Below are 26,248 nucleotides of genomic sequence, written 5' to 3'. Positions count from 1 at the left end.
TGCCTTTTTCTAACTGAAGTATTTAATCTCAAAAATCAAAGATAGACATTTTTCAAAGTTCAACGTGTTATTATCCAAAGTAAATCAACAAATGTTTCGCCTTTCTTACCCGGCTGGGTAACAAACTGTACAGCATATTAAAGCACATGTCTTTATCTTTGTTGGCCAGGTGCTGTTAGATAATGTACAATATTTTCAGCCAATCATATCCAGCAATAAAAGCTTGTGTCCCGCCCTTTCTCCTCATAACTGTTCACATTCCTGCCTCTCCTCACTTCCACCCACTCCACAGCTTCCAGCATTTCTCTGTGAAGAAAGGCGAGCGGTAAGTCACACAGAGGAGAGAGAGCTGTTTGTTTCTGAACTGCATCAAGTGTGATTTTACTGGAGGAGGTAACTCTGAGGCTGAGCAGCAAACATCAGCAGGGGGTCGGTGTTATCCCTTTAAAGCCTTTGCATAAAGTGTTATCTTGCTACTGACCATAAAATATGAGATACTCCACTATAGTGGTAGTTGTGTATGAACAGTTAGATTGTATTTGTCACGGGCGAGGTCGCCTCGAAAGAGAAAGGACTCAAATGCTTGGCGCAGAACAGCACATAGAAAGTTTCAGTGACAACGTTTATTTTCTCAGCAAGTGCACACAGTCAGAAAACTGAAACGTGAGTTTAACAAGTACTAGAAGCAACACCTAAACCTAAGGGGTTTATGCAGCCTGAGCTAAGTAAACAATCTGGTCGCTCGTCAGTGAAACTGCTGTTCCGAGGATTGGGCTGAAGGGAGAGTCAAACTGGTTGGCTGAGTCCGGGGAAAGGGTCAGAGTCACTGAAATTAGAGTACAGACATTCAGGTATGGTTCGGGCAAGCTGTTTGTTCTGAATTTTCCTTTGCACTGCTTACTTGCTGTGGGTGGTCAGTAGTGGCGTGGAGGGGTGAGTGGTCTGGGTGAGTGGTCCAAAATCTGAAATCCCTGGCGTTGAGGCAGGGAGGCAGGCAGGTGCATGGGGCGAGAAACCCGTGAGACTGTCAGGAGGTCCAGATGGGTGTTCTACAGAGGAGATTCGTGTCTGGCAACTTGGTGCATGGCTATGAAAGAGAGATACAGAATGAGACAAGATAGTTTGCAAGTCGTGTATAAAATCACAGCGGTGGCCTGCACTAACTAGGGTTAGCCGACAATCCAGCCTTATGAGTCCTTGGCTTAGTTACCCACAGGTGCGAGCAATAAGCAGAACACAGTGGCTCCTCCCAGGGGTGGAGATGCCGGCTCGGAGGGAGAAACACTGGCACCCACCCAGACCATGACAGTATTGTGTTTCAATGTGTTTAGAGGTTCACTGATATTCTCATAAAGTCTGAAAAACAGAATCACTGAACTTGATTCTATGTGAATACTTGTATGTAAGCCAGTACTTTTATAGTAATAGTTTTACTCTGATCACTCAAATGACTTGTGTGTAAATATGTAAATGTGTGTGTGTTTGAGCACGATGAGGATTTCTGCATTTCGTTGGAATTGTTCTTTTAATCACAGCTTGGAAACTGAGCCTAAGGGCAGCCTACGCTGTCATTGTTACACTTTATAGTTAACCGATGATGTCATGAAAAATTAAAATGATTTGTGTTGTTTGATGCTCACCACAGCTAAACATCACAGAGTGAACGTCACACTTCAGGTTTTATTCAGCTCTATTTTGCACAGCGCTGGATGACTCAGCACTTTCATGTCTGTTGATAACTGTGACGGGCAATATTTCTTTACAGCGGCCATAAAAAAGAAGAATCATGGTGAAAGCTAAGTCATGGGTAATGACTCAGCACTTTGACGGCTTCCCAAAGAAAAGTGACTTTGGGCTGAAGGTGGAGGAGCTCCCTGAGCCCAAAGATGGAGGTACGTCTTTCTTCTTTCTCTCTACAGGAGAGCACCTTCTTCAGTTTTTGTCAAACATTAAGCATCGAGCACTTTAAATGAGTTTAGTTTTGTTTGCAGAGGTGCTGTTGGAAGCTGTGTTTCTCAGTGTCGACCCGTACATGAGGTGATCAGAGAGCAGCGTCACTCATTACTGAACTACTTTAATGCTCCTGATATAAATGCATATTGTAACACACCGCTGGTCTCAACAGGTCGTTCAGCAAAACCCACATGAAGGAGGGAGATGTGATGATCGGAGGTCAGGTGGCCAAGTAAGAAACACAAACACACCTGCACACAGAAAACTTGCATGATGTGCTGACACAGAACGCAGTCCGTATATCTTTGATTCCCACTGCTATGCTCGGGGAGCAGATTAAATTGAAAGGTGGGGATTAATATAAAAAAGCACAAAGATCACACTCAGCAAACAAGATCAAGAGGGTTTAACCACAGTGATGTAAAAGGAAGAATGATAAATGGACTGGTCTTTATATAGCGCTTTTCTACTCTATCTGAGCACTCTATGCGCTTTACACAACTTATACATTCAGACCCATTCACACAAGAACTCTTTTTCTAAGTGCTTCCTATCTAACTTTCACACTCTGATGAAACATGAGTTTAGTATCTCGCTCAAGGATATTTGACATGCAGACTGGAGCAGACTGGGATCAAACCACCAACCTTCCAGTTAGTAGGTGACCTGCTCTACCACCCAAGCTACAGCCACCCTTTAATCACAAGGAGAAGGCTGTGGAAGCTGAATCTAAATAAATCAAAGCACCAGCGAATATTCTGGGTGAATAGCAGTAAGTTGTTCACTGTCAGTAAGATTGTTATTCAGGCCAGGATTCATTTTACAAACTGAGACATCAAAAAGACACACCTTTAAGTAAACTCTGTTTTTACTTCTACATACATTATTCATCACACTGACGCTCATGTATCTTCAAGACTTCGTTACCAAAAAAAACTTGAAACAAAGACAGCACAGTTGAACAGTTTAATTTCAGCCAGCTGTGTTAGTAAAATGAGTTATCCCAGTGACAGCACAGACTATTTTGTTTTAATATTGTGTTGTTGTTTTCCTGTTTACTAGAAGGTTTTAAATTTTCTGTACTTTTAGGTGACAGGAGACATGTGGCCTGGTCAAAACACAGAGAGCTGCACTCTAAAAGATCTTTAAACATAGTAAACATACCTTGTGTGCCACAGACTGCTCCCAAACACGAGGGGACAAGTAATACCTCTAAAACACTTAAGTTGGCTTTATTAAACATTAGATCTCTAGCTGGGAAAACATTTTTAATTAATGATTTAATCACTGAGCACAGCCTTGATTTTATGTTTTTAACTGAAACTTGGTTGGACCAAAGTAACAGTGGAGCTGTTCTCATCGAGACGACCCCTCCTAACTACAGTTTTATCAGTGAGGTCAGGGCGAGCAGGAGAGGAGGAGGGGTTGCTGTCTTATTTAATGAATCATTTCAATGTAAGCAGCTATCTCCTGGAAGTTTTCAGTCTTTTGAATATGTGGCTTTACAGCTGAAGGCCCCATCCAAAGTTGTGTTTCTTAATGTTTACAGGCCTCCCAAACACTGCACAGACTTTTTTTAATGATCTCAGTGAACTGCTGTCTGTGATCTGTGTTGATTTTGACTGTGTAATTATTGCTGGGGATTTTAACATTCATGTGGACAACCCTCAGGACAAAGGGACTAAAGACCTGAGTAACACTCTGGGCAACTTTGGGCTGACTCAGCATGTAACAGAGGCCACACATAATAGAGGACACACTCTTGACCTACTGATCTCCAAAGGCCTGAGCATTTCAAAGGTTACTGTGTCTGATGTGGGCCTGTCTGATCATTACTGTGTTTTCTTTGAAAGTAAAATCTCAGCCCACATAAATATATCAACAACAGTGATCACAAAACGGTGTATAACTGAACACAGTAGTGCAATTTTTAACCAGGTCTTCCCATTAACACCTGACCTGTCCAGAGGGTCAGTCAATGAGCTCGTCAATAGCTTCAATGCTAACATGTTAAATGTAATGGACACTATTGCTCCCATTAAGGTGAAGGTTATCTCTGGAAGGAAAAAGTCTCCATGGAGAAACTCCACACTGGTGAAAAATGAAAAAAGAGAGTGTAGGAAAGCTGAGCGCAGATGGAGAAAAACAAACCTCCAGGTTCATTATGACATTTATAAAGAGAAACTTCACAATTATAATTTACAACTGAGGAATGCAAGGAGGTCCTACTTCTCTGACATCATCACTAAAAACAGCCATAATGCTCGGGTCTTATTTTCTACAGTTGACAGGCTAACAAACCCCCCTGTGTCAGTGGCAGCTGAACTTCATTCGACCATGGCCTGCAATGACTTTGCCAAATTCTTCACTGAAAAAATCCAAAAAATTAGACAAGCAATTGGTACATCAACAGCAGATCCAGGATATGTACTGTGTCCACCAAAAAACTGTTTAAACACCATGAAACAGTTTCAACCTATTAACAGCAAAGACCTGGAGGACATCTTAGGTCAACTGAACTCCTCCTCCTGCTGTTTAGATGTCCTGCCAACAGGATTTTTCAAAAAGGTCTCAAAGACTTTAGAGTCAGACCTGTTACAGATCGTCAACTTTTCTTTATTATCAGGTGTGTTTCCAGAACCACTAAAAACTGCTGTAATCAAACCTATACTGAAAAAGGACAATCTTGACAAGACACAAATGAACAACTACAGGCCGATCTCAAATCTCCCATTTTTAAGTAAGATCATTGAAAAAGCAGTTTCTCAACAGCTCAGTTACTTCTTAAAACAGAATAATTGCTACGATGCCTTCCAGTCAGGTTTTAGACAGAACCACAGCACTGAAACCGCTCTGACCAAAGTGTTTAATGACATATGTCTGAATACAGACAGTGGAAAAATGTCAGTCCTAGTTTTACTGGATCTCAGTGCAGCATTTGATACAGTTGACCACAACATATTACTCAAACGACTGGAGAACTGGACAGGTCTTTCAGGAACTGTACTAAACTGGTTCAAAACATACGTCGAAAACAGGAAATACTTTGTATCAATAGGTAACTTCACATCTGAGCAGACAAGTATCACATGTGGAGTTCCCCAAGGTTCCATCTTGGGACCCCTTCTGTTTAACATCTACATGCTCCCACTGGCACAGATTATAAACAACAACAAAATAAACTATCACAGCTATGCAGATGACACACAAATATATATCACAATGTCACCAGGAGACCGAGGCCCTGTACAGGCTCTTGGTAAATGCATTGAGGAAATCAATGACTGGTTGTGCCACAATTTTCTCCAGCTAAACAAAAACAAAACTGAGGTAATAGTCTTTGGCGCCAAAGAAAAACGATTACAGGTCACCAGAGAACTTCAATCTATACATCTAAAAACCACAAACCAGGCGAGAAATTTGGGTGTAGTGATGGATGCAGACCTAAACTTAGAAAAACACATTAAGACAATAACAAAGTCAGCTTACTATCACCTCAAGAATATATCAAGGATAAAAGATCTGATGTCTCAACAGGACCTGGAAAAACTAGTCCATGCATTCATCTTTAGTAGGCTTGATTACTGTAACAGCATCTTTACAGGTCTACCTAAAAAATCAGTCAGACAACTACAGCTCATTCAGAACTCTGCTGCTCGAGTCCTCACTAAGACCAAAAAAGTGGACCACATCAGTCCAGCTCTGAGGTCCTTACACTGGCTGCCTGTCCGTCAGAGGATAGACTTTAAAGTTCTGATGCTGGCCTATAAAGCTCTGAATGGTTTAGGACCAAAATACATCAATGACCTCCTGACCCAGTATGAACCATCCAGATCCCTCAGGTCATCTGGATCCGGTCTTTTATCAGTTCCCAGAGTCAGAACCAGACACGGAGAAGCTGCATTCAGCTTTTATGCTCCTTATATCTGGAACAAACTCCCAGAAAGCCTCAGATCAGCTGAAACACTCAGTTTATTTAAATCCACGTTGAAGACTCACCTGTTCTCAGCTGCATTTGAATAAAGCACCAAATCCACACTTTAAGCTTAAATTTCAAAACTTACATTTAACTACTGATTTTATCTACTGTTCTGATTTTATCTGTTTTGATTTTATATACTGTTGTTTGTTTGTTTGTTAATTAGTTAGTTAGTTTATTTGCTTGTTTTATTCAATTTTAAATCATGCTTTTTATTTGTTCTTGTTTCTAATGTCTCTGTAAAGCACTTTGAATCACCTTGTTGTTGAATTGTGCTATACAAATAAACTTGCCTTGCCTTGCCTTGCCTTAGAGTGATCCAGAGTAAAAATCCAGCGTTTCCTGTGGGAAGCCACGTTGTGAGTAACAGTGGGTGGAGAACCCACACGCTCAGTGATGGGACCGGCCTTACTCCCATCCTGCCTGAGTGGCCTAAAGATGTGTCCCTGTCTCTGGCTCTGGGTGCCATCGGGATGCCCGGGTAAGACAGATTTAAGTAACCTGCATAGATCATAGTCACTTTCTATTGGACGATAAATCGTGGCAGGATGTTCTGACTCTTCCAGCAGGTAGATCGATGTGAAGTTTTATCAGCTGAATCTTAAATGTAAACTAAACCATCTGAGACATTCATCTTAGTGTAAGACTTTATTTATAGGTGTTTGTAAGGTGTTTAAGAGGTCAGCTAAACGTGCTAATAGACAACAAGTGGCTAACTCCAGATGTTTTGCTGATGAGCTGAAGCAGAGTTTGTAAGCAGTGATCTTTGTGGATATAATTAATCTGGCAATCAAAGAGGCAACAGCTGGATTCACTGTTTCTGTCTCTCTGCAGGCTGACGGCTGTTTATGGGATAGAAGACGTGTTGGGTCTAAAGGAGGGTGAGACCCTGCTGGTGAACGCTGCAGCTGGAGCGGTGGGCTCCGTGGTGGGACAGATCGCCAAGATCAAGGGCTGTAAGGTGGTGGGCTCGGCAGGCTCTGATGCCAAAGTGGCTTACCTCAAAGAGCTGGGATTTGATGAGGTCTTCAACTACAAAACTGTGGGTTCCCTGGAGGAGGCTCTGAGGAAGGCTTCACCTGAAGGATACGACTGCTTCTTTGAAAACGTGAGCAGTGGTGGTGCAGTTTCAAGCTTGCATTTAATATTTAATCATTGCTCTACTCTTCTCTTGTATTCACACTGCATTCCTCACAGCACATTACAATGCATTAAGTGACACTGCTGCTTTGTTTTAGGTGGGAGGCCCTTCATCAGATGTCGTCCTGCAGCAGATGAAGAACTTCGGAAGAATAGCTGTGTGTGGAAGTATCTCCACCTACAATGACAGCCAACCCCAGACAGGTTTGTTACTGCTATAACTCCTGAAAGTTTTGTGCCTGCTATGGAACAGCCAGGGTTGGTGCACAGACAGAAAAATAATAATACTTTGCATTATTGCAAATACCAATCAGATTTAATTAATAAACTTACAGACGGATTCACAGGAGATAACTGATTCAAGGTTAAGAAACTTACTTTAAACCCCATGAGGCACCAGTCTGGTATAAACACAGTCTTCTAAGGATTTACAGACGAATCCTAAGATTACAGCTTACAGCTCTTTTCCACAAATGCACCATTCTTGATGGCCCTGGCTTCCGTAGCGATTTTTCCACTAAAACAGCTATTTTTAAAATCTGCAATGAAATTTTGATGCATAGTGTTGGAGGTTATTATTATTCCGTTTTTTGATGCTGCACCTGACACCTCTGTCTTTCATACTGTACCATACCATCGTCATCATGCTTGACAGGCTGATATATTGGGTGGATGTATCTGGATCTGCTTCAGAGTGGTTCTTGTCACGTCTTTCTAAAAGATGTATTTTTGTGGCTTCTTTGAAGTTCATGTCCTCTTCCACCTCTCGTGTCTATGTGTGACATACGACCTTTATTGTTTATATCATCTCTGCTCCCTCTTTAACACGTTCTCAACACTTTTAGGGTGTTATGCTATGCAGATGACAGTCAGCTGTATATCTTCTCTAAGCTCCAAGATATTTCTGAGTTACAGATATAGAAAAAGTTCTTGGATGGTAGACAATTTCCTCCAATGTAATGAAGAGAAAACAGAAGTCCTTGTTTGTGTCCTTGATAGATTTATGCCTGAGGTAATGGAAGCTCTTGGTCCCCTTCAGGAACCTTGTTACAATTTGTTACTCAGCCTTTACTTTGGATGCTCATGTTAAATTTAACTCTTGAATGAATAAATAATGGATGAGGGCGTGCTGTCTGTGCATCGTTTAGGGTTCAAACTAAAAAAGCCGAAGCTTTTGCAACAGTTTCTCCCAGACTGTGGTTTAAATGGCATTTTTATGATATAGCATATTGTTATAATTTTCTTAAAGGTGTTTTATATGAAGTTTTACTCACACTTTGTGAGTCAGGTCTCTCCATCAGCTGCTCAGGTGGGGTCAGTGTACTTGGAACGACAGATGTCCAACAGCAATGTCCACACATCACTGATGTCCTTGGAAGTTTTCTCTCTGCCCCCCTCTCAGACATTTTTAAAGTCACTCATGGTAATGTCCAAGAATCAGATTGCATTTTTGGCTGTCCTTCCTCTGTGTCCATGCTAGTTCTGACCCACGATGCAACGGTTCTGCCTTCAGCTAAATTCTGGTCATGTGACCATTACACTGTACCTCAAACAAACTTTACAGAAAGGTGTATAGCTCATTTACACAGCCTTTAAAAAATTATAATTATATTTATTATATATAATTATAAAATATTATATAACAATATTTTATAATCACATATTTTAGACAATTTAAAAAAAAATCTCATTAAAATAATTTTAATCAATTTCAGCAAATAAATCTATGACAGAAAACATATAAAATAAACCCCTTTTTAAACTGTCTCTGGCACACTTACAGTTCCCAGTCAACATTTAGCTTGATTCTTACTGGACAACTGGGATGTTCAAAGCTTTCATTACCAAACTGTATGAATTCATTTGAATTACAGGTGTAAAGGTATGTAGATGGCATTAGACTGAAGTGGAACAGTGACCTTTCTGGAGCGGGCCTGGAACCCAAAGGCCCACAAATATCACTGTGAAGAACACAAAATGCATATAATACACCACCAACAACTTCTTCTGTATTCATGTATTTTTTCCACTAGAGGGAGAAGCTGCACTGCTAAAGATCCACAAGTGCTGTGGAGGCACACAGATGGTTATTGTAGACATGAACTGTAGTTTCTGTGAGTGAAAGATGGGTTAAATTTTTCTCTTGAACGACCTGTGTTTTAGGTCCGTATCCCTACTTCACCATGATCATTAAGGAGCTGAAGATGGAGGGATTCTTGCAAAGTAGGTGGGAGCACAAGCACCCTGAGACCCTCAAGAGACTGTTAGCGTGGGTGAAAGAGGTTAGTGTGAGCCTTTCCTTTAAGTAAAGATGTAAACATCAGTTACCTGTGTTTCTGTTGTGATGTATTGTATTTGTGATCTGTGTATTGTGCATCCACAGGGCAAACTGCAGTGTCGGGAACACGTCACAAAAGGCTTTGATAACATGCCGGCTGCTTTTATGGGGATGCTGCAGGGAGAAAACATGGGCAAGGCCGTCATCGCAGTCTGAAGAGTTCAATGCAAGAGAGCCAGTTACTAATAACTGCCATTATTACACAATCTATGAATTAATGAAGCAATAAACATAGAACAAAATAATTTCACATTAACATTTCAGCTCTTTGAGTAGTTTTGTAATCACAGAGTTTTGCCTGTGATTGATAGTTGTGTCTTTTGTCATGTTGAGAAATTGACATCTGGCAACATCAGCATCAGTTTGCTTAAGTTGTACGTTTTGGTGACTTACTTAACAACACGACCACCAATGAATAAAAGAAGAGATGATAATTCCAGACTCAGGGTTCTTATCCTGTCATTACAGCGAGTATCTGTGTGTGCAGCGCAGATCTGTTCTGCTGTATTAATGCCCTGCACTGAAAAAATGGGAATTGGGAGGCTTTTGAATTTGCACAAATGAATTTAGTTAATGCTACACAAGCCTTTTATGTTTCTCTTATTTACATGATTAAATAAAGTACTATTTACTTGATTATAAACAATACTGAGACTACTCATTTTTCTTGCATTGATTTAAAGTGACTAAATTAGAATACTAAAACCATTGTAATTGTGTTTGACCACAACCGGAAATGATGCAATATATTCAAAGACAACAACTAAATATGATTGGATAATAAGACCTAGAGTCTTATCCAATAAGACAACAACATAATTTAAGGAGAGCGCAATTGACCGCCAGATTCTGGAAGACTGTTCAGCCACATGCAACCTTTGGCACTAAGTCAGGCATACCAAGAAGGTAAGTAATTTAAATACATTTGTTTTAGTTGGGTACGTTTTCACAGAATTGTTGTAGTGCGTGCTATATAAATAGTAGTCTGTAATGCATCTACATGTTGTTTTTACAGTGCTAGCTAAAGTTGTTATTAGCTTTGTGGCTAAAGCTGAAAAATAGTAACAAATTGCACATACCCGGTAGTCGGGGGAGAAAGCAGCTGTTGTCGGTCAGATATGGCATTTATGCATGTGACAGAGAGCACTGACGTTTTTTGATGGCTTAGCAAGTTAAAACGTCACTGAGAGAGCGCAATAGTGTTTGTGTTACTCATGCTAGTTATGGCTACAGTGGCTAATTAGTCTGGCTGTAACCGTCAGAGTTTAAGAAGCTGGGAGCACAGTGCCATACCTTAATTCTTGCTGAGGACACACACTCAAGTTATAATAAGGATCCTGCCACCTTTGACGTGGGTTTAAGAACCTGTGCCCATAAATCATTTTTCCATTTAGTCATTATTTTAGGTGAAGTGTCACTTACTTGACTATTCTATTGGTCAAGCCCAAATAATACAGCAGATATCTACAAGGAGATACGTTTGTTCAACAGAGTATGTCTTATTAAGTGATGTATTGTGAATTTTCCAGCATTGTCCTAACAAAAATTAGGACCCTTTCCCCCGCTTTTTTTCTACTTTGTGTAGAACATATGTGAGCTGCTTCTCAAAACATTATGTATAAATGGTACTTTAAAGAAACCATTGATGCTCTTCTGGACTGGAATACTTTTTTTCAATTAAAATTAATGTTTTTTGTGATGGTGGAATTTTTACCTTTATGATTACAGAAGTCAAAACATCAGATGATGATAGCTTACCATCTAAGCTCCCCATCTCTTGGCAAGTCTGAATTAGAGGTCTCAGCTGTATCTGCCTTTCTAGTGGATTTGCTTAAAGAGGACATAAATTATTATTATTAGGTACATATTCCCTGACATTCTAGAGGTCAGCCTTGCACAGTGTGTGACATTAAAGGGCATAACGTATAGAAATGGAATGGCACTGGCCCAAAGGGAAGCAGGTGGATTGCCAGAATACTGAAAAACCATATCTGCATTGTACCACAGCATATTCTACATTGTCAGAGAGCTTGGTGGCTGGTACAGAGAGCACCACAGAGCTTTTGAGCTCAGCCCAGTATCCACAAGAATATTCACTCTGTGAACTCCTTGATACTTATCCATTGGTTGGCTATGAGATTGGATCAGTCCACATTGTGACTTTAAAAAGGCATATAGAATTAAAAGGTGTTCATATAAGTGTAATAGCTTCAGTAACATGTATTTCATTAAATAAATTCTTCTTTTTTATGTCTGATCTTTATAACTTTGAGTATTGGGTATGGATAGCTTTATGAAAACTAAACTGAAAGGATTCTTTCTGAATGTCTGATATGTAATTCTTTTTTGCCTACAGAGTTCCATGGTCCTAAAGACTGTTTTGGCTGACGGAACCTGTCGAAGGCTCACTCTCTAATGGAGCGCCTGAATCAAGTGAGGATCTCATTGTTGAAGTCAAGAGACAGTGTTGTCTTCAGGGCAGTTTCAGACTTCAGTTTATGGATTTCTTGTTTGGGAATGAGTTTCTTAACCTTACCTCAGTTTCAGAAGTAGCAGACAAAGGGACTCTTAAAGCTATTGAAATGCCAAAGCCCACCACATGGACATAAAAAAGAGTAACAGAGTTGGTGAAACTCAAGATGGAAAAGACTTTTTCATACAGAAGACATGAACTTTATTCTTTCATGAGGTATTTATAAGTTTCTCATTTTTCACAGCCATTGACATGTCGAAGAGGTCAACATGTGAGGAGCGGTTCGAAATTGTGTTGATATCTGGTGAACGCAGTAACCGGGTCATTGCAGCAGATTTCAATGCAAGACATCCTACGAGACCACCCATCTCCCATGCTACAGTTAACAAACTGTTTGCTAAGTTTTGTGAAACTGGTTCAGTGTTGGATTTGCCAAAATGTGGACACAAGAAAACTGTCACTAATGAGGAAACATCAGTGGCTGTCCTAGCTTCATTCAGCAAGAGCCCACAGCGTAGCACTTACTGCATGTCACTGGAGAGTGGCATTAGTCGAACATCCCTTCGGCGGATATTAGCTACTCACAAATGGCACCCTTACAAACTAAGGGCACAGGGCTGTGGCTCCCCACACTCCCTAGCAGATCATTACATGGAGAAACTTTTGGAATGCAAGCATGCTGATCCACACAGGTATGCACACAGGTGTACACATGGGTATTCACAGACGCGGACTACAGCTTTCTTGGCTGCTGCCTCAAAGCACACTGTGCGCTGTCTATCTTGCGTGCTGCACAATATCGTTTATTATTTAGTAACTATTGATATCTATGGCTAGCTAGTTTATTGTGATGGTGCTTTTTTTTTCTATTATTATGTTGCTCTTTGTTGTTTGCTGTCTCCTCTGTTTTTTTCTCTCCATACAGGTGACCCAGGAGTTTTTGGGTTTTTTTGGTTTTTTTTGTTTGTTTGTTTGTTTTTTTCTCTTCCCCCCCTTCTCACCGTCTCTTCGCCCCTTTGGTTTTCTTTCTTTCTCTCCCCCTCTTTCTTTCATTCTTTCCCCCTGTCCTATCCCACAGTTATGTCTGTCCCGTTTGCAACTGAAAATAAAATAAATTCATAATTATAATAAAGGTCAATCAAATGGACCAATATGGCAAGGCCATGATGATCCACTTGGTAAAATAAATCCGCTTGGCATCTTTCTTGGCCTCAAGACAACAATTCTGATGGCTATAGATCCAAACGGGACAAAAAAAACAAAAAACAAAAAACAAACTAAGGGCAAACTACACTGATTAGCAGCGGCATAGGCACACTTAAAATTTCTTCTGAAATTTTCGCTTTCTAGTATTTATTTAATATTTCTTTATGTTATAAAAATGACTTTGAATCCTGATAAAAATGCAAAATCATGGGTTAAAAATGAAAACAAGAGAACTAAGAATGTATTAATATTTGTTGACAGAAAAACAGAAACTGTATATGTGCAACCAAAGTGCCATTTTAATTCAGATGAAAAAAAAGGGATTTATTCATTCATTGTCCATTCAGGATCTTAAAAATGTGATAATAATAATGAAATAATACAAATAATGTAATAATAAGAATGATGTAATAATAATTAATGTAAATCTAAATAATATTGTCCTTCAGAGAAATAGTTTGTAGTCCTGAAGATGGAGAAGTTTACTCCTGCAGAGCGACTGGGACTGTCTGTGGTCATGATGGTTGAACCTCCAACGACTTTCCCAGCTTAGCCTCAGAGTGCTGCTGCTACTGTAGCAGCCGCTCTTCTCCTACTCGTCAGGACTTGCATTGTCACATCTGGGGATCCCAGGCCCTGCTGGAGAGGAGAGCCTAGTCTGGATGCTGACCTGCTGCCTGTAATTATTAGCCTTTTTCAGGCTCTTCTCCACAGGACGCCTGTCTTTTTCAGGCTCTTCTCCACAGGACGCCTGTCTTTTTCAGGCTCTTCTCCACAGGACGCCTGTCTTTTTCAGGGACAATCTTCATCCACAAATTCATAAAGTCCTTGTGAAGGGTCAGTTTCTCGATGATTGTTCGCCCATGGTACCTGTGGAAGATTACAGTTGTCATTAATCTTCATTAATTGTGTAAACTCACAGAAAATAAAACATTGATGCACTTCAAACCCATTTAAAAGTACCCACCTGGCTTCAGGTGCAGCATCCCCTGCCATTCTAGAGGCAGCAATTAGAAACCTTTCAGTGAAGCTTCCTGTTTTCAGGATGACGGCTGCTCCAAGTTTGTCAGCCAGCTGGTGCAGGTGTTGAGCCGTGCTATTCCTCACTGCAACACAGCGATGGCTGAGCAAGGACAATATTAGACACACAACTCAGTGAACATGATCTCTCTTTCATGTCTTCTAATAAAATCACTACAGCTTCTTCTCTCCTCTTACGTCAGTCCTGTGTTAAACAGAGCGCTCAGAATCCGTCCATGGCTGCAATTTTCCACCATGGCATCAAGCGCCAGATTGACCTCCTGATGAAGCAAGTTGTTGTTGGTCTGTGCAAGCTTCAGCAATAGAGCTCGGCCTGTTGTTTCAACTTCTGGGTCCATTGTTCTCTGGAGCTGAATGTAGAGCTCATTGATGGCATGTATGGCCTCAAAGGCTATTGCTGAGCGTTGGTTTTTCACCTAAAATGTGAGTGAAAATCATCAGTTGAGGCTGTAGTATGCACTTGAAGGGAAACTAGCTGCATGAAACACATATAAGAAACATAAAGTGTGCAATACCTCCTCAATGAGGACCAGACACACTTCATGCAGTTTAGTCTTCAGGATGCCCGAGTGGTGCTTTGCCAGAGACTGAATAGTTTGCAACCCCTGTCTTTTCTTAATCCTGTATTTACACAACACAACATTGAACACGACTTCAGGAACACCACAAATAACACAGCGACATTATGCAGCACTGTTTCTGTGCAGTATTTAATGTCTCCTTACTACGTTTCTTACCAGTCGTCTGAAGACAGCAGACTAAAGCTGTGGGACAGGCTCTCTACAGGTGTAGCTAGAGGCGGGAGTTTGACCCTGCTCTCTCTTGGATTATTCTGACTGCACTGACTGTCTGCTTTCTTGTCTGATAATCAACGAGGTTAGTAAAAAGAAACTGTAATTTCTTCTAATTTGAAGCATTGTACATGATGCAGTGATTAATTGTTCATTAAAATCTTTTAAAAAAATCTCCTAATTTAAAGTTTGATTATTCAGCATCTTCTACAGTTACTGAGGAAAACCACTTACCGTCTATAGGGACGACTTTTGCATGGCGCAGCAGCGTCCCAGGCCGAGGTCCTCGTTTTTGCAGTATGGGAACTGTTGGAGGTTTTGGAGTCAAAGGCTTTACTGCAGTAAATGTTTTGGTTGGTACTGTGTGTCCGGGTGAGGTTACAATCCCATCCTGGAAATGCTGCAGTTTTTCCAAAATAGGCCCAAATTTGTCTTTTGCTGTTAAGACTCTTATTCCACGAATGACCTTCGTGTCTGTTTAGACAAAAAATAACTAAATAACTACAAATTTACATCTTACAAAAACAACAATAAACATTTTTCTTCCTGATTTTTTTTTCTTCAAAAAAGCATATAAAATGAATGGACAGCAAGAATATGTGTAATTTAGCATTAAAATAGATAATCTACAGTGTCAAATTTTAAAATCTAAACTAACTGATTAACAGCAGGTGTAACCACTAAAGATAAGCATCACCTTTGAACCGACCTGCTCCTGAATGTTGAGCAGAGAAAACAGGCAATTGCGATGGACAAGCTGCTCGAGGAGGTGGAGGAACTGGAGTGAGCGGTGTCATCTCAACAGGACTAACAATGAAAGGAATGGCCCTCAGTTCACTTGGTGTGTGTGTGTCTGCAGAGCTGAGGCTACTCAGACTTCTTTCAGGGTCCTCCTGATTCCAAAAGGGGTCATCCAAACAGTTCCAGCTTCCCTGGAATATCTCTGGAGAGCCTGCGCATTGCTCAGGTAAAGGTGGGAGTTGCACAGCATAATCTCTGGGTCTCTGTGCGATATGCAATGTGTCTGCCTGTTGAAAGAACACATTTGTCTTACTGCTCTGAGCTTTGTGAAAGTCCAGGATCCTGGACTCTGTGGTGAAGCGCTGACAGTTGCTCTGTCTACAGTGACTTACACAAAAATTACACTGTGCAAAGCAGCAAAATATAACACATCTCTCAGAAACATTTACATTTGATCAGCAGACAAGTCAAGAATGAGTATGTTTAGTTACTTACATCTCCACCTGTGCGTTTTCTCTGAATCAAATCTTGAAAGCCATGGAAAAAGTTACCTGATGTATTTTCAGATATGCCTGAGATAAAAAGTGAACAAATAGTTTAGAAACAGAAAGTTTGTGAGTGCTGCTCAGTGTTTGAGTGACAAGTTCTAACTCAGCTGCTCAGTAAAACAGTTATGATGATGTCATATGGAACTCACAGAGCATTTTTTGAAAATATTCATATATATACACTATTTTGTGTTTTTACAAAAATATCAGACATGTCTAAATCAAAGGCAGCTTATGATCTCTAATTATGATCTTTAATCAACAAATTTAAATAGATGTCCTAATCACAGCTTCTAAAACTAGACAACACTATACTGATAAATTTATATAAAACAGCAAAAAGGAGATAAAAGCACTGTCATAAATAGAGAAATAAGTACAGTAAATAAATAAATACAGTTTTTAAAAAATACAGAAAAAAACGTGTCATTTGCTACAACAACAACAACGACAACAAAATATAAGCTTGGACAAAGGTGTTTCTTCAAGCTTCGCCTCCATTTAGGGGCTGCAAACCTCTGTCCCAAAGGAAGAAGCTGAAATCCTCCAATAAGGGGTGGGAGTCCTTTAAAGTAGAGTAACTCATCCTCTACAACTGCCTAGTATTCAAGGACTCTATGTTAAAAGGCTAGGTGGCCTTGCGCAGGTACCTTTTATGCTTTTTGCTATTTTACACACAAAATCTATGCCATTGCTATAAAATGCTGTTGCTGAATCTTAATTCAGTCAAGTTGTGATTTTAAACTTTGTGCCCGAGGAACATTAAAAAGCGTTAATGTTAACGTAACAGGTTAATGTATGCGTGTAATAAAGAAAAAGAAAAAGAAAATACCAACGAGAGAAAGAAAATGATGAAAGCAAAGAAAATAAAAGTGTGGAAGTGTGAGTGAGAAATTGTCTCCGACTGGGGGAAGCAGTGACGCTACAGGTCACCTTCTTCCCCTGCTGGACACAAAAAGAAAACATGAAGAAGGTTTTTGTGTTTGCGGTTAAAAAACAAATAAAATTTCACCTTTGGGGTTTAAAGTCAGTAGAGTTCATAACGAAATAAGCAGAGATGTGTTGCTTTAGGAGTGATGAAAACATATGCAGTCACAGTGACTAATGAAAGTCTCTCAGTCTGTCGTTTACAGGTGGGGAACGGAACTGGATCAATTCTCCACGGTCAGCAGTCGGAAGAAAATTATAGGCTGAAATCATTAGAAACAAAATAGAAACACCCAGCCAGAATTTTTGGCTGAATTGTTTTGCAGCTTCCCGTCCTCATCCTGAACAAGCAAGCTCCAAGGAAGCTGATCTCTCCCTGAAGACACCGAGTGCAGTTTCAGAAGCACGAGCATGAACATCAACAGTGGACAGGAGTCCAAGAGACAATATCAGAGTTCTGAGCAGAGAGGTCCAGCAGCGCTGTGGGCAAACGGCATCAGAAAGAGAAGAACCACCATCTAGATTGGATGGATGGAGATGCGTTTCCAGCCAGCTGCAACCTCACTGTGTGTGAAGGACTTTTGAGAAGACTGTCTGAGTTTGACATTTGCCATGTTTGGAGTGAGATGGCAATGAAAGAGACAGTGGGACAAAGAGAGACACGGGACAAAGCTGAAGAAAACTGACTGCCATTGGACTGAAAAGTGGGAGAGAAAGGAGCAGAAGAGGGCTGAGGCTGCTGTTTTAGTGTGGGCAATCAAATTAGGTTAAGGAATCCGGGGAGACAAACGACTGCCTGGAAGTGGAGGATTGACACAGTGTCCAGACCACCACAAAAGGTAGAGGAAGACAAGCACTGAGGTATGCAAGTGTACTGTTAGAAAAATGGAAAGTGACACCACACATGCAGCTAATATGCACCAGAGATAACATAAAATTATACATAAAGTGTTACACATTAAAAGAGGGCATTTGTAGGAGGGGTTAACAATACTCAGCGTGGTTGCCGATGGTAACCTGCAAGCATTTAGGGTTTAGCTGTGCCTGACTATGACAGAGTTTTTCATTTAGATGTTTCTGAAACAAACTTTGGAGTGAACGGAGTTTTGTTTCAGAAAAAAGGGGGAAGGTACATGAAAGGATACATAAAAACAGAAAATGTATTAACCCGACTAACACACACACACACACACACACACACACACACACGTAATGAAGTAATGCAATTCATTAGGATTGGCTCATTAGGATCAAACACAATTTTAAGTAGGCAATACTGTTACCATCATCCTGTCTGGTTTAGTGAGTGGGTTGAGAACTGATACATAGACGACGGAATTAGTATTATTTTGGGGAACATGATAGCAGGGTGAACAGAATCCTGCAGCCAGAGTTTAAATGAGTGAAACTAGCAGATTTTTGTTTTGTTTTGTTTTGGGTTTCTGAAGTATGGGGAAGGTTTTACCATGGCACCAAGTTTTAGAGTTGGTATTTTTATTTTTTTATTTTTATTTTTTTCACTTATAAGAGAAATAATATTCGGTGACAAGTCCTAAGACCCGGGCTTATTTTTTATTTAATTTTGTTTTAAAGCTTTATTTTTGATTTTTGATTTTATTTTGATAAAATAAATTTCGGCAGTAAGAGTGATTTAATGATTGGAGAAATCCTGAACATGATACTTGTCTGTTGTGATGAATACTTTCTCACTCTCATGATCTATAGTTGGTTGTGAATAAGATGTTTGATTTAACAGATTTGTTTTCCAGGATACAGGTTGCAGGTGGAGCAAATGAGCTTAACATGTAACTGCTGACTAACGTTTTTACACAGGGTTACAGGTTGGCGGAAGATTGTTTTAGGGAGAAGGTGTAACGTTCTTGTTCAGGTCTCAGTGGGGAGTTGACACATGGCAGAAGCTAGGTGCAAGAGGAGGGTCATTTTAATTTGTAGGTGTCGTGAGGTGCCATGACGAGACGTGAGTGAGGAAGGGCGCCTACAGGATGGAAGCGGAGGCCAGGATAGAGGCTTGAAGAGGATCAGTGATCATCTTGAGGAACAGCAGAAATGGTACAGGCGGCTGTGCTACTGAGCTTCCAGAAGACTGAGAGGAGTCTTCTTACAGCAACGTTTTAAATAAAATGAGAGATTCATCATGGACATTGAGGAAGACAACTAAGGTGTACGACGTGCTCTGCCTTAAATCTTCAGCAGCGTTGGAACATGAGAATCTGAGGGATGAAGGGAGTGTGCCAAGCTCCAGAAGTGACGGCTCGTACCACAACAGCGGTCCAGTTGAAGGGGACAGGCGAGACTTAGTTCCATTGGTCTCAATGTGCAGTAGCAGATGAGAGCTTGGTGGAGACGAGCTCATCTCTAAATAACACGGGAGGCAAAACAGAGGCAGAATAACCCTCTGACCCATGCAACGACTAACCAGTAGTCTACCTGGGAAGTTGAAGAAAGAAGAGAAGGATCGCAGAGCATCATTTCACTCAAAGAGGAGGTGGCTGAGTGGCCCGAGGAGTGAGACATTAAGAGGAATGTTGGCCTCTTCGAGGCCAAAGAGGAGGAGTGTCGGGATGAAATATTATTTTATATTCATAATCTATGTTACTATGCATAATCCTTATTATTACTGTTGCATCATTTATGATTTATCATTGTTATCATTTCATTGACACATTTATTGAAACTGGTGAGGTTATATTGAAGTCTGTATTTCAGGGGTTAGCATAAGCACATAATAATCTTTCATTGCAGGTGCAACTGTAATCATGTTATACACATATTGCATAATTAAAGGGTTGAAGCTTGGTTAAGTTAATTAATGGTTTGAAGCTACGGGCATCAATGGAGCAAAGTTCAAGCTGGAAGGATTGCTTATCTATATATATACAATTTAACAAATGTTTTCTATGATTGTTTAAGAAAGGAAATAAAGGCCGTGTGCCCTGTGCTGTGGAGTTTGCCCGGTAACAGATGAGGTAGAGGGAGGTCATGTACTTAAATTAACGACACAGACATAGCCTGTCTGGGTAAACTGATTGCAAGTGTTGTTTAAGTCTAACAAGTAGAATAAATAGATGTATCTGGAGGAACTGAAAGAGGAACTGTTCTGTTTTAGTGACGCGAGCTACTGGTCATCATAAGTATAAATATCACAACCACCTATTGTAAGGGGGGAGATGGAGCCTGATGTTTTGCAGTGCCTATCTTCACCACATATATGTGTTTTAATAAAATAATTTGTGTTGACCCACTATGGACTTTCAGTCGTATGTCTCTTCCTCAAAATTCGAACCGCGACACTCTATATACTCTAAGTACCAATACATTTGCGCTTTAGCTCATTAAAAACTCTTATTGTGTAAAATAAATACAGAGACTTCCGCTTTAACCGGGACTACTGACGGGTAACTTTAGTGTTTAAACGCGTGGGGCGTCTGCTGGCACTTTGTTCTGTCCGAGGCACGTTCATCAGCTGGTATCATGGTTCACGAAGTGAAAGATCTGGTAAGTTTGTCTTTTTTGTTGTTTTCTGTGCCTCTCTCCCTTATATGGTGAGAGGCGCATTCCTAATAAGTGAATGGATGTTTTTACGCTCCACTGTTTTGTGTCGGAGCAGCCGCGCGCAGGTGTGCCAAAACGTGATCGTCTACCAAAAAGGGATTATCCGCATTTAAACTGCTGTAAATGACTTGTTGGCCTGCAAAATATGAAATATATGTCAAAGATATCCATGAATAATATAAATTCATCTTGAGCTACAAACAACCTTCCAGTCACGCGTTAGAAGCCGCAATCGTCTCTGGTGAAGTGGCACCCTTTATTTATCTAGTTAAAAGTTCTCACTGATATTAAAATGTCTTTTTAAAGAAAGATCTGGACAAGAGGGCAGCAGAAATCGCAGCAAATATAACAATAGTTATATAAAGAAGGTTTTAATTGGCCAAAAGGAAATATACACGAAAAACTGATTTTACATATAGCACTTTAATAACCTGTTCACTAAAGTCTATTCATCAATATAAGTCAATACGTTACACATAAACCCTCGCCCCATCGAAACATTAGAAATCACCTTTTGGGAGACAATCAGTTCTTCACACAACACCTGTGCTCCACACGCGGCCATAAGTGTACACGTTGTTTAGGTAAATTTCCAGGAAAGGCAGGCAGTCTTCCCGAACCCTGTTGTAACTGATTGTATTGCATTTGTACGGAAATAAACTTTACAAAGGTCAGCGGATCACAGCATCACCAGATCAGTGACTCTTACATGCAGCCATCAAAGGCCATCCTGAGCAGGGAATCCCTCGGTTAGCAGGGCTGGACTAGTAAACTGGCATCCCGCCCTACAAAGCACCGGCAACTGCCCATCCATTAATTTTCATCACTAACACTGGATTGCACAATCAAAACTCCTAATGCAATCGGGACTTTCCCAGCCTTCCCTGCGCGCTCACGCAGCTTGCAGAACAGAATTTAGCGTGGAAGAAGTGGTTGATACAAGTGGACAAACAAAACTTATAGGATGGAGCTGAAAAGCTGAGAGAGAGAAAGAAATTAGAAATAGATGCAGCAAAACGTGTCAAATGAACCAACATGTGAACTGTCGTGGCTGCAGCTGCACCGTCAACAGTAGCACCAGCAACAAGTATGAACAAGCCCTCAGTCAGAAGAGGCTGCTGCTGTTAGCTCTGTTGCAGTTCATTTGAGCATGTTTCAGTCTCTACCATTTACCCATCCAAAAAATCATGTCTTTTCTATTTCTCTCTGTAGGATGAGTTTCAGAAAATTCTGAATGAAGCTGGAGACAAGCTGGTGGTGGTGGACTTCACAGCCGAGTGGTGTGGCCCCTGCCAAATGATGGCCCCAATTTTTTGTGTATGTGATGTTAAATTTAAAATCACGTTATTTATTTATTTATTTATTTTTAGCTTATTGCCTCATGAGCTTTTGCATGTCCAAAATTCATGAGAATCTCAAGTTTCATTCTGTCCCTCACACATTACAATAACTTTAGTCAGAGTAACCTATAGTACTGATGCTCTAGCCCCCCATTTGACATTATGCAGAGCTTCATTGTGATCCCCATGCAACTGCAGCAATGTGACAATTAAATAAGAGAACCTATTCACAAGGATGAAAACTCTTGTGATGTCGCAGAAGATGTAGTGTGCGTGCTCTCGTGTCGACTCAGTGATCTTCCCTCCTGCAGGAGATGTCACAGGAGCCTGTCAACGCAAACGTGATTTTCCTGAAGGTGGACGCGACTGATGGCAGGGTAAGCCCGTGTTTGACTTGGAAGCCAGGAGAAGCAGTAGGATTACTTCATCTGCTGCTGAACCCACTTTAGCTTCCCTTGTGTGGATTTATTTTATTTCTGTTTTCATGTCATTGCATGAAAATAAAAGTCATAGGTTTCTAGCTTAGTTAAACATTTATTTTTCTCTTGGAAGAACTCCTAGCTGACTCATGTGACCATCTGTCAGCAACTGCTTTGGTGCGGATTAAACAACACAGACTGTAATGCAACAAGCTTTCACTCTGCACAACTGGCAACACTGAAGTCTGAAGGAGAGACTGTCTGATGTAGACAGGCTCTTGGGTAACCTATAATTAATATGCATAAAAGCTGCAGAAGCCTGTGTTTTTCACAATATTTTTAATGTATTTATTTGCACATGTTTTGGCCTCTCGCCACATCTACAGCTGCCCAAGGTGGTCTGAAGCGGCCGTAGTCAGTGGCGATCAGTGTTGATGACCCGGTCAGCTCATCTGATATCGTTGCGTTGTCTTTCAGGATGTGAAGTCATTCTATAATGTCACCCGCATGCCTGCATTTCACTTTTACAAGAATAACCAGAAGGTAAGGTAAAGTGCCCTATGTAGCTGGATGGAGATGTTTAGCATGTAGTAAATTTGAGCCTGGAAACAATGAGCCTTGTGCAATGACTATTATAATCTCAGTATTATTTTCAACTGGCACATATAAGATCAATGTTGCCCTAAGGATTCCCTCTTAATCTTGCACAGAAAACCTCTAAAGGCAGATCATACATGAATCATTTAATATTTTCTAATGGCTTAAACGGCAAAGCAAATATCCTTTCCAACCAATGGAGGCAAGCTTGAAGCCATACCTCCATTCAGATTCAAGACTCAAGATTCAAGAGCTTTATTGTCAATACAGTAGTATACACAGTACACAGTGTACTGAAATGCTGTTTCACCCTAGGCTCCCCATGGTGCATTTATAAATATATAAAGGATATATGGTCTCAGGATTAAAGAAACTGAGTTAAATCACATTTAAGTCAAGGTTTGGGTTGTTAGTGATAAGCCGATTGTGTCCTATTTTACAATTCATTGAGGATAAATGGAAAATTATGTCATTTTTTACATGCCATTTTTAACTCAATGTCCTCCTCTTTCAGGTGTATGAGTTCACCGGTGCTGATGAAGCTCAACTACATCAAAAAGTGAGAGAGCTCAGATGAGATGTCCCACCAAAAACAAAATCTGCCTCACATATCTTTGATATTACTGTGTTACTCATGACAATGAAGTCTATCCCACACAGTCAATAATACATCCACATATCTTGTAACAGACCAAACAACTGTTATCTCATGTTAGACGAATGTGTTTTATTTTATTATATTTCTTTCTTGTTTGTCTGTACAAATACGTGTGTGTGTGTGTGTGTATATCTACACATATATTCGTATTCGTAAATGAAAATACATGTAGACGAGTATATATTGGTTTTTTTGTTTGTTTTATTATGTCTGAAATAAATAAAGATACAAATACAAATACAAATACAAATGTCCCTGTCTTAACTGGCTGCAATATGAAACCGCTCAATACTTTTAATTCCGTTTTTAATGACAGTTTGGCTGTGATCCTGAATTACTTTGTATGTTTTGTGTTCAAAAAGTTTAATAAATGAATTATGAATGGATTGGTATTTTGTACTTTGATAAAAATGTCAGAATAGTACAAGTATGTAGCAGCATATGTTGGAGCTGGCAGTTAACAGCAGACACTATATCGCTGGTGAACGTGATGTGTTGGTTCATTAGCGCATTTTGAAAACCAGCCAACAACTGCATGATGTAGCAAAGGTTTGGGCAATTTGCAGGAAATTGGCTCACGTCTGTGGACTGCTTGCGTGAAGTTCTTGTGTTAGACCCTCCTACAGCCACTGAACTCACTTGTTCCCACTTTACACCAACAGGTTGTTGTTACTGTGCTTTTTGAGCACCAGCATTTGTGTCTTTCTTCAAATGCATGAACTGGATCTTAATTAGGTACTGGTATAATGCCAAACCAGTGGTTAAAACCGGCTTTTCAGGCTGCTGTTCTACTGTGTGTCAGTGAGCCTTTGTTTGAGCACAAGTGAGGAAGAGGACACACACACACACACAATAAATATCAAATTAAGATTTGAGAAATGCTTTGTGTAACACACAGATAGTCTCTACTCTAAGTGTGTCTTACACAATCAGACGTGCAGCTATACAGTGATGAAGATACTCAATAGAAATTCAGTGAAATAGGAAAACATGAGTCTTGAGAACGAGGTCTGCAGCAGCTTTGGGCCATTTAACCTCACACACACAAACAAAGTCAGCACAAACACATCAGGACAGCAACAGTGTGTGCAGGGAGGCAGGAAAGAGCACAAACACAACCTCTGTTCAGGGAAACTTTGTCTGGATCCAGCCTAAGATTTTAATATCTCATATGTAAAACATCTGAACGGTCATTTGAGTTTCAGACTGCACACAGGGACTCAGTGTGGAGCCCAATCCATGTTTTGACTTCTGCTTAAGTATCTGTACTTGTGTACAGATAAGAACGAGTCCAACATGCACCAGACAGACAGATAAACACGTATTTGTCCATTTGGTAATAATTTAAAGAGCAGCTCTGAAGTCCTCTGTGTTAGTCTGATAAATGCAACATCTCATCTTATTATAAAATAAATGTGATCAACAGGAACCTGATTTCAGGCTGATATAATTGTCTTCATGTTTTTCTTTCAAATGTGACCTTTCTATTGAACTGGTGGGAGTCAGAATAAAGAGTCAAGAATCAGGTTCTTGAACCCTGAATAAAACTACTAAAGTCTTGCATGGCTGATTTTTTAAATACCAAATGTTTTAACATATAACAAGTATTTTTAACAAAATGTCTTAAAACAATGCCACTTGAGTATTTTTGCCTAGTTATCCAAAACAATGAGATAAATGCACCTCAGGCTGTTACTCAGGTATGTGAAACTGCTGTGTCATCAGAAGTTGTTTTTCTTGTTTAATGGTGAGGTTGTTCCTGGATCCAGTCTACAGAAAGTATTCACACAGTTCATGATACAGAGAAAAATAAGAGTTGGTGGAACTTCCTTTTACGTTGACTACCTGAAACACAGAGGTAGGAAATCACCCAGAGACCTCACCCCAAATCTTAGTAACCTAACCTGCTTCCATACAGCTGTTTCCTGTGGACTGTCTTTCACTATAGCGAGTTCTTTCTTCTCCTGCATTGTGTTGGTTTTTATACATCACATTTCATTGTCTGTGTTTACCCTGAGGTTTAAAAGACCTGTGTGTTTCACTCTGTTGCCCTTGTGAAGCACTTGTGTAACATGGATCACATTACTTAAAACATATCCCAACTTATTTGTAGCATGTCTGGAAATGTTTCTTAGCTCTGAGCGACAGGTCACTCCTGATGTATGACTCAAAAACCAGCACATTTCAACAAACTCAGATTAACCCAGATTAAGAGCAGCTGAGTGTGTGACTTCTTGTCACAGCACAGGGCTGACAGGACTTATAAACTTATAATGTACATAAAATACACAGTGACTTAAAAGAAATCAATAAATACACAAACACTTCACCTTCCTCAGACTGCATGAGTAACTGGAACCACTCACTGCCGTCCAGTCGTTCTCTAAAAGTGAACATTAACTTTCTTAAAAGTGCTTTAAAAGTCCAAACACCCACAGCTACAAACATCTGACTGGCACTACCCCCTCTAGCTATCCTGACCACACGGGGCCAGTATATAATAGTATGCAACAAACAAACATAG

General features: G+C 40.2%; 3 protein-coding genes across 3 annotated transcripts; 2 read left to right on the top strand and 1 right to left on the bottom strand.

Moving 5' to 3' along the window:
* The first annotated feature begins 246 nt into the window (after positions 1-246).
* Positions 247-10,056, top strand: LOC146580078 (prostaglandin reductase 1-like). Its single transcript, XM_085266648.1, has 9 exons — positions 247-325; positions 1,766-1,892; positions 1,992-2,037; positions 2,126-2,185; positions 6,246-6,413; positions 6,767-7,040; positions 7,171-7,276; positions 9,236-9,354; positions 9,456-10,056. The coding sequence occupies exons 2-9, from the start codon at positions 1,787-1,789 to the stop codon at positions 9,564-9,566; spliced, it is 990 nt and encodes a 329-aa protein (XP_085122774.1). The 5' UTR covers positions 247-325; positions 1,766-1,786; the 3' UTR covers positions 9,567-10,056.
* Positions 10,057-13,817: 3,761 nt separating this feature from the next.
* On the bottom strand, positions 13,818-16,244 carry LOC146580077 (uncharacterized; the record flags this gene model as incomplete). Its single annotated transcript, XM_085268040.1, has 8 exons — positions 13,818-13,959; positions 14,057-14,212; positions 14,308-14,546; positions 14,646-14,751; positions 14,868-14,991; positions 15,156-15,395; positions 15,619-15,949; positions 16,158-16,244. Coding segments are annotated over 8 exons (1,425 nt in total), but the record flags the coding sequence as incomplete, so codon positions are not given.
* A 4,069-nt stretch (positions 16,245-20,313) lies between these two features.
* On the top strand, positions 20,314-24,078 carry LOC146580076 (thioredoxin-like). The gene is made up of 5 exons (XM_085266639.1): positions 20,314-20,653; positions 21,923-22,027; positions 22,362-22,427; positions 22,947-23,012; positions 23,581-24,078. Exons 1-5 carry the CDS (start codon positions 20,630-20,632, stop codon positions 23,641-23,643), a joined length of 324 nt encoding a protein of 107 aa, XP_085122765.1. The 5' UTR covers positions 20,314-20,629; the 3' UTR covers positions 23,644-24,078.
* The last annotated feature ends 2,170 nt before the right edge of the window (positions 24,079-26,248 follow it).

This window comes from Mchenga conophoros, linkage group LG3, assembly GCF_057382185.1.
Source record: "Mchenga conophoros isolate Kocher_MC1m ecotype Shallow Benthic linkage group LG3, M_conophoros_male_GT1.1, whole genome shotgun sequence".
Classification (NCBI taxonomy): domain Eukaryota; kingdom Metazoa; phylum Chordata; class Actinopteri; order Cichliformes; family Cichlidae; genus Mchenga; species Mchenga conophoros.
The sequence above is the reverse complement of the archived record's forward strand: the minus strand, read 5'-3'. Positions and strand labels throughout refer to the sequence as shown.

Excerpts from the sequence above, each read along its gene's own strand:
- LOC146580078 (XM_085266648.1), top strand. The coding sequence starts at position 1,787 with ATGGTGAAAGCTAAGTCATGGGTAATGACTCAGCACTTTGACGGCTTC. Across the intron at positions 2,186-6,245 it reads ATCGGAGGTCAGGTGGCCAA|AGTGATCCAGAGTAAAAATC; the intron begins GTAAGAAACACA and ends GCCTTGCCTTAG. Across the intron at positions 7,041-7,170 it reads ACGACTGCTTCTTTGAAAAC|GTGGGAGGCCCTTCATCAGA; the intron begins GTGAGCAGTGGT and ends GCTTTGTTTTAG.
- LOC146580076 (XM_085266639.1), top strand. The coding sequence starts at position 20,630 with ATGGTTCACGAAGTGAAAGATCTG. Across the intron at positions 20,654-21,922 it reads TTCACGAAGTGAAAGATCTG|GATGAGTTTCAGAAAATTCT; the intron begins GTAAGTTTGTCT and ends TTCTCTCTGTAG. Across the intron at positions 23,013-23,580 it reads TTTACAAGAATAACCAGAAG|GTGTATGAGTTCACCGGTGC; the intron begins GTAAGGTAAAGT and ends CTCCTCTTTCAG.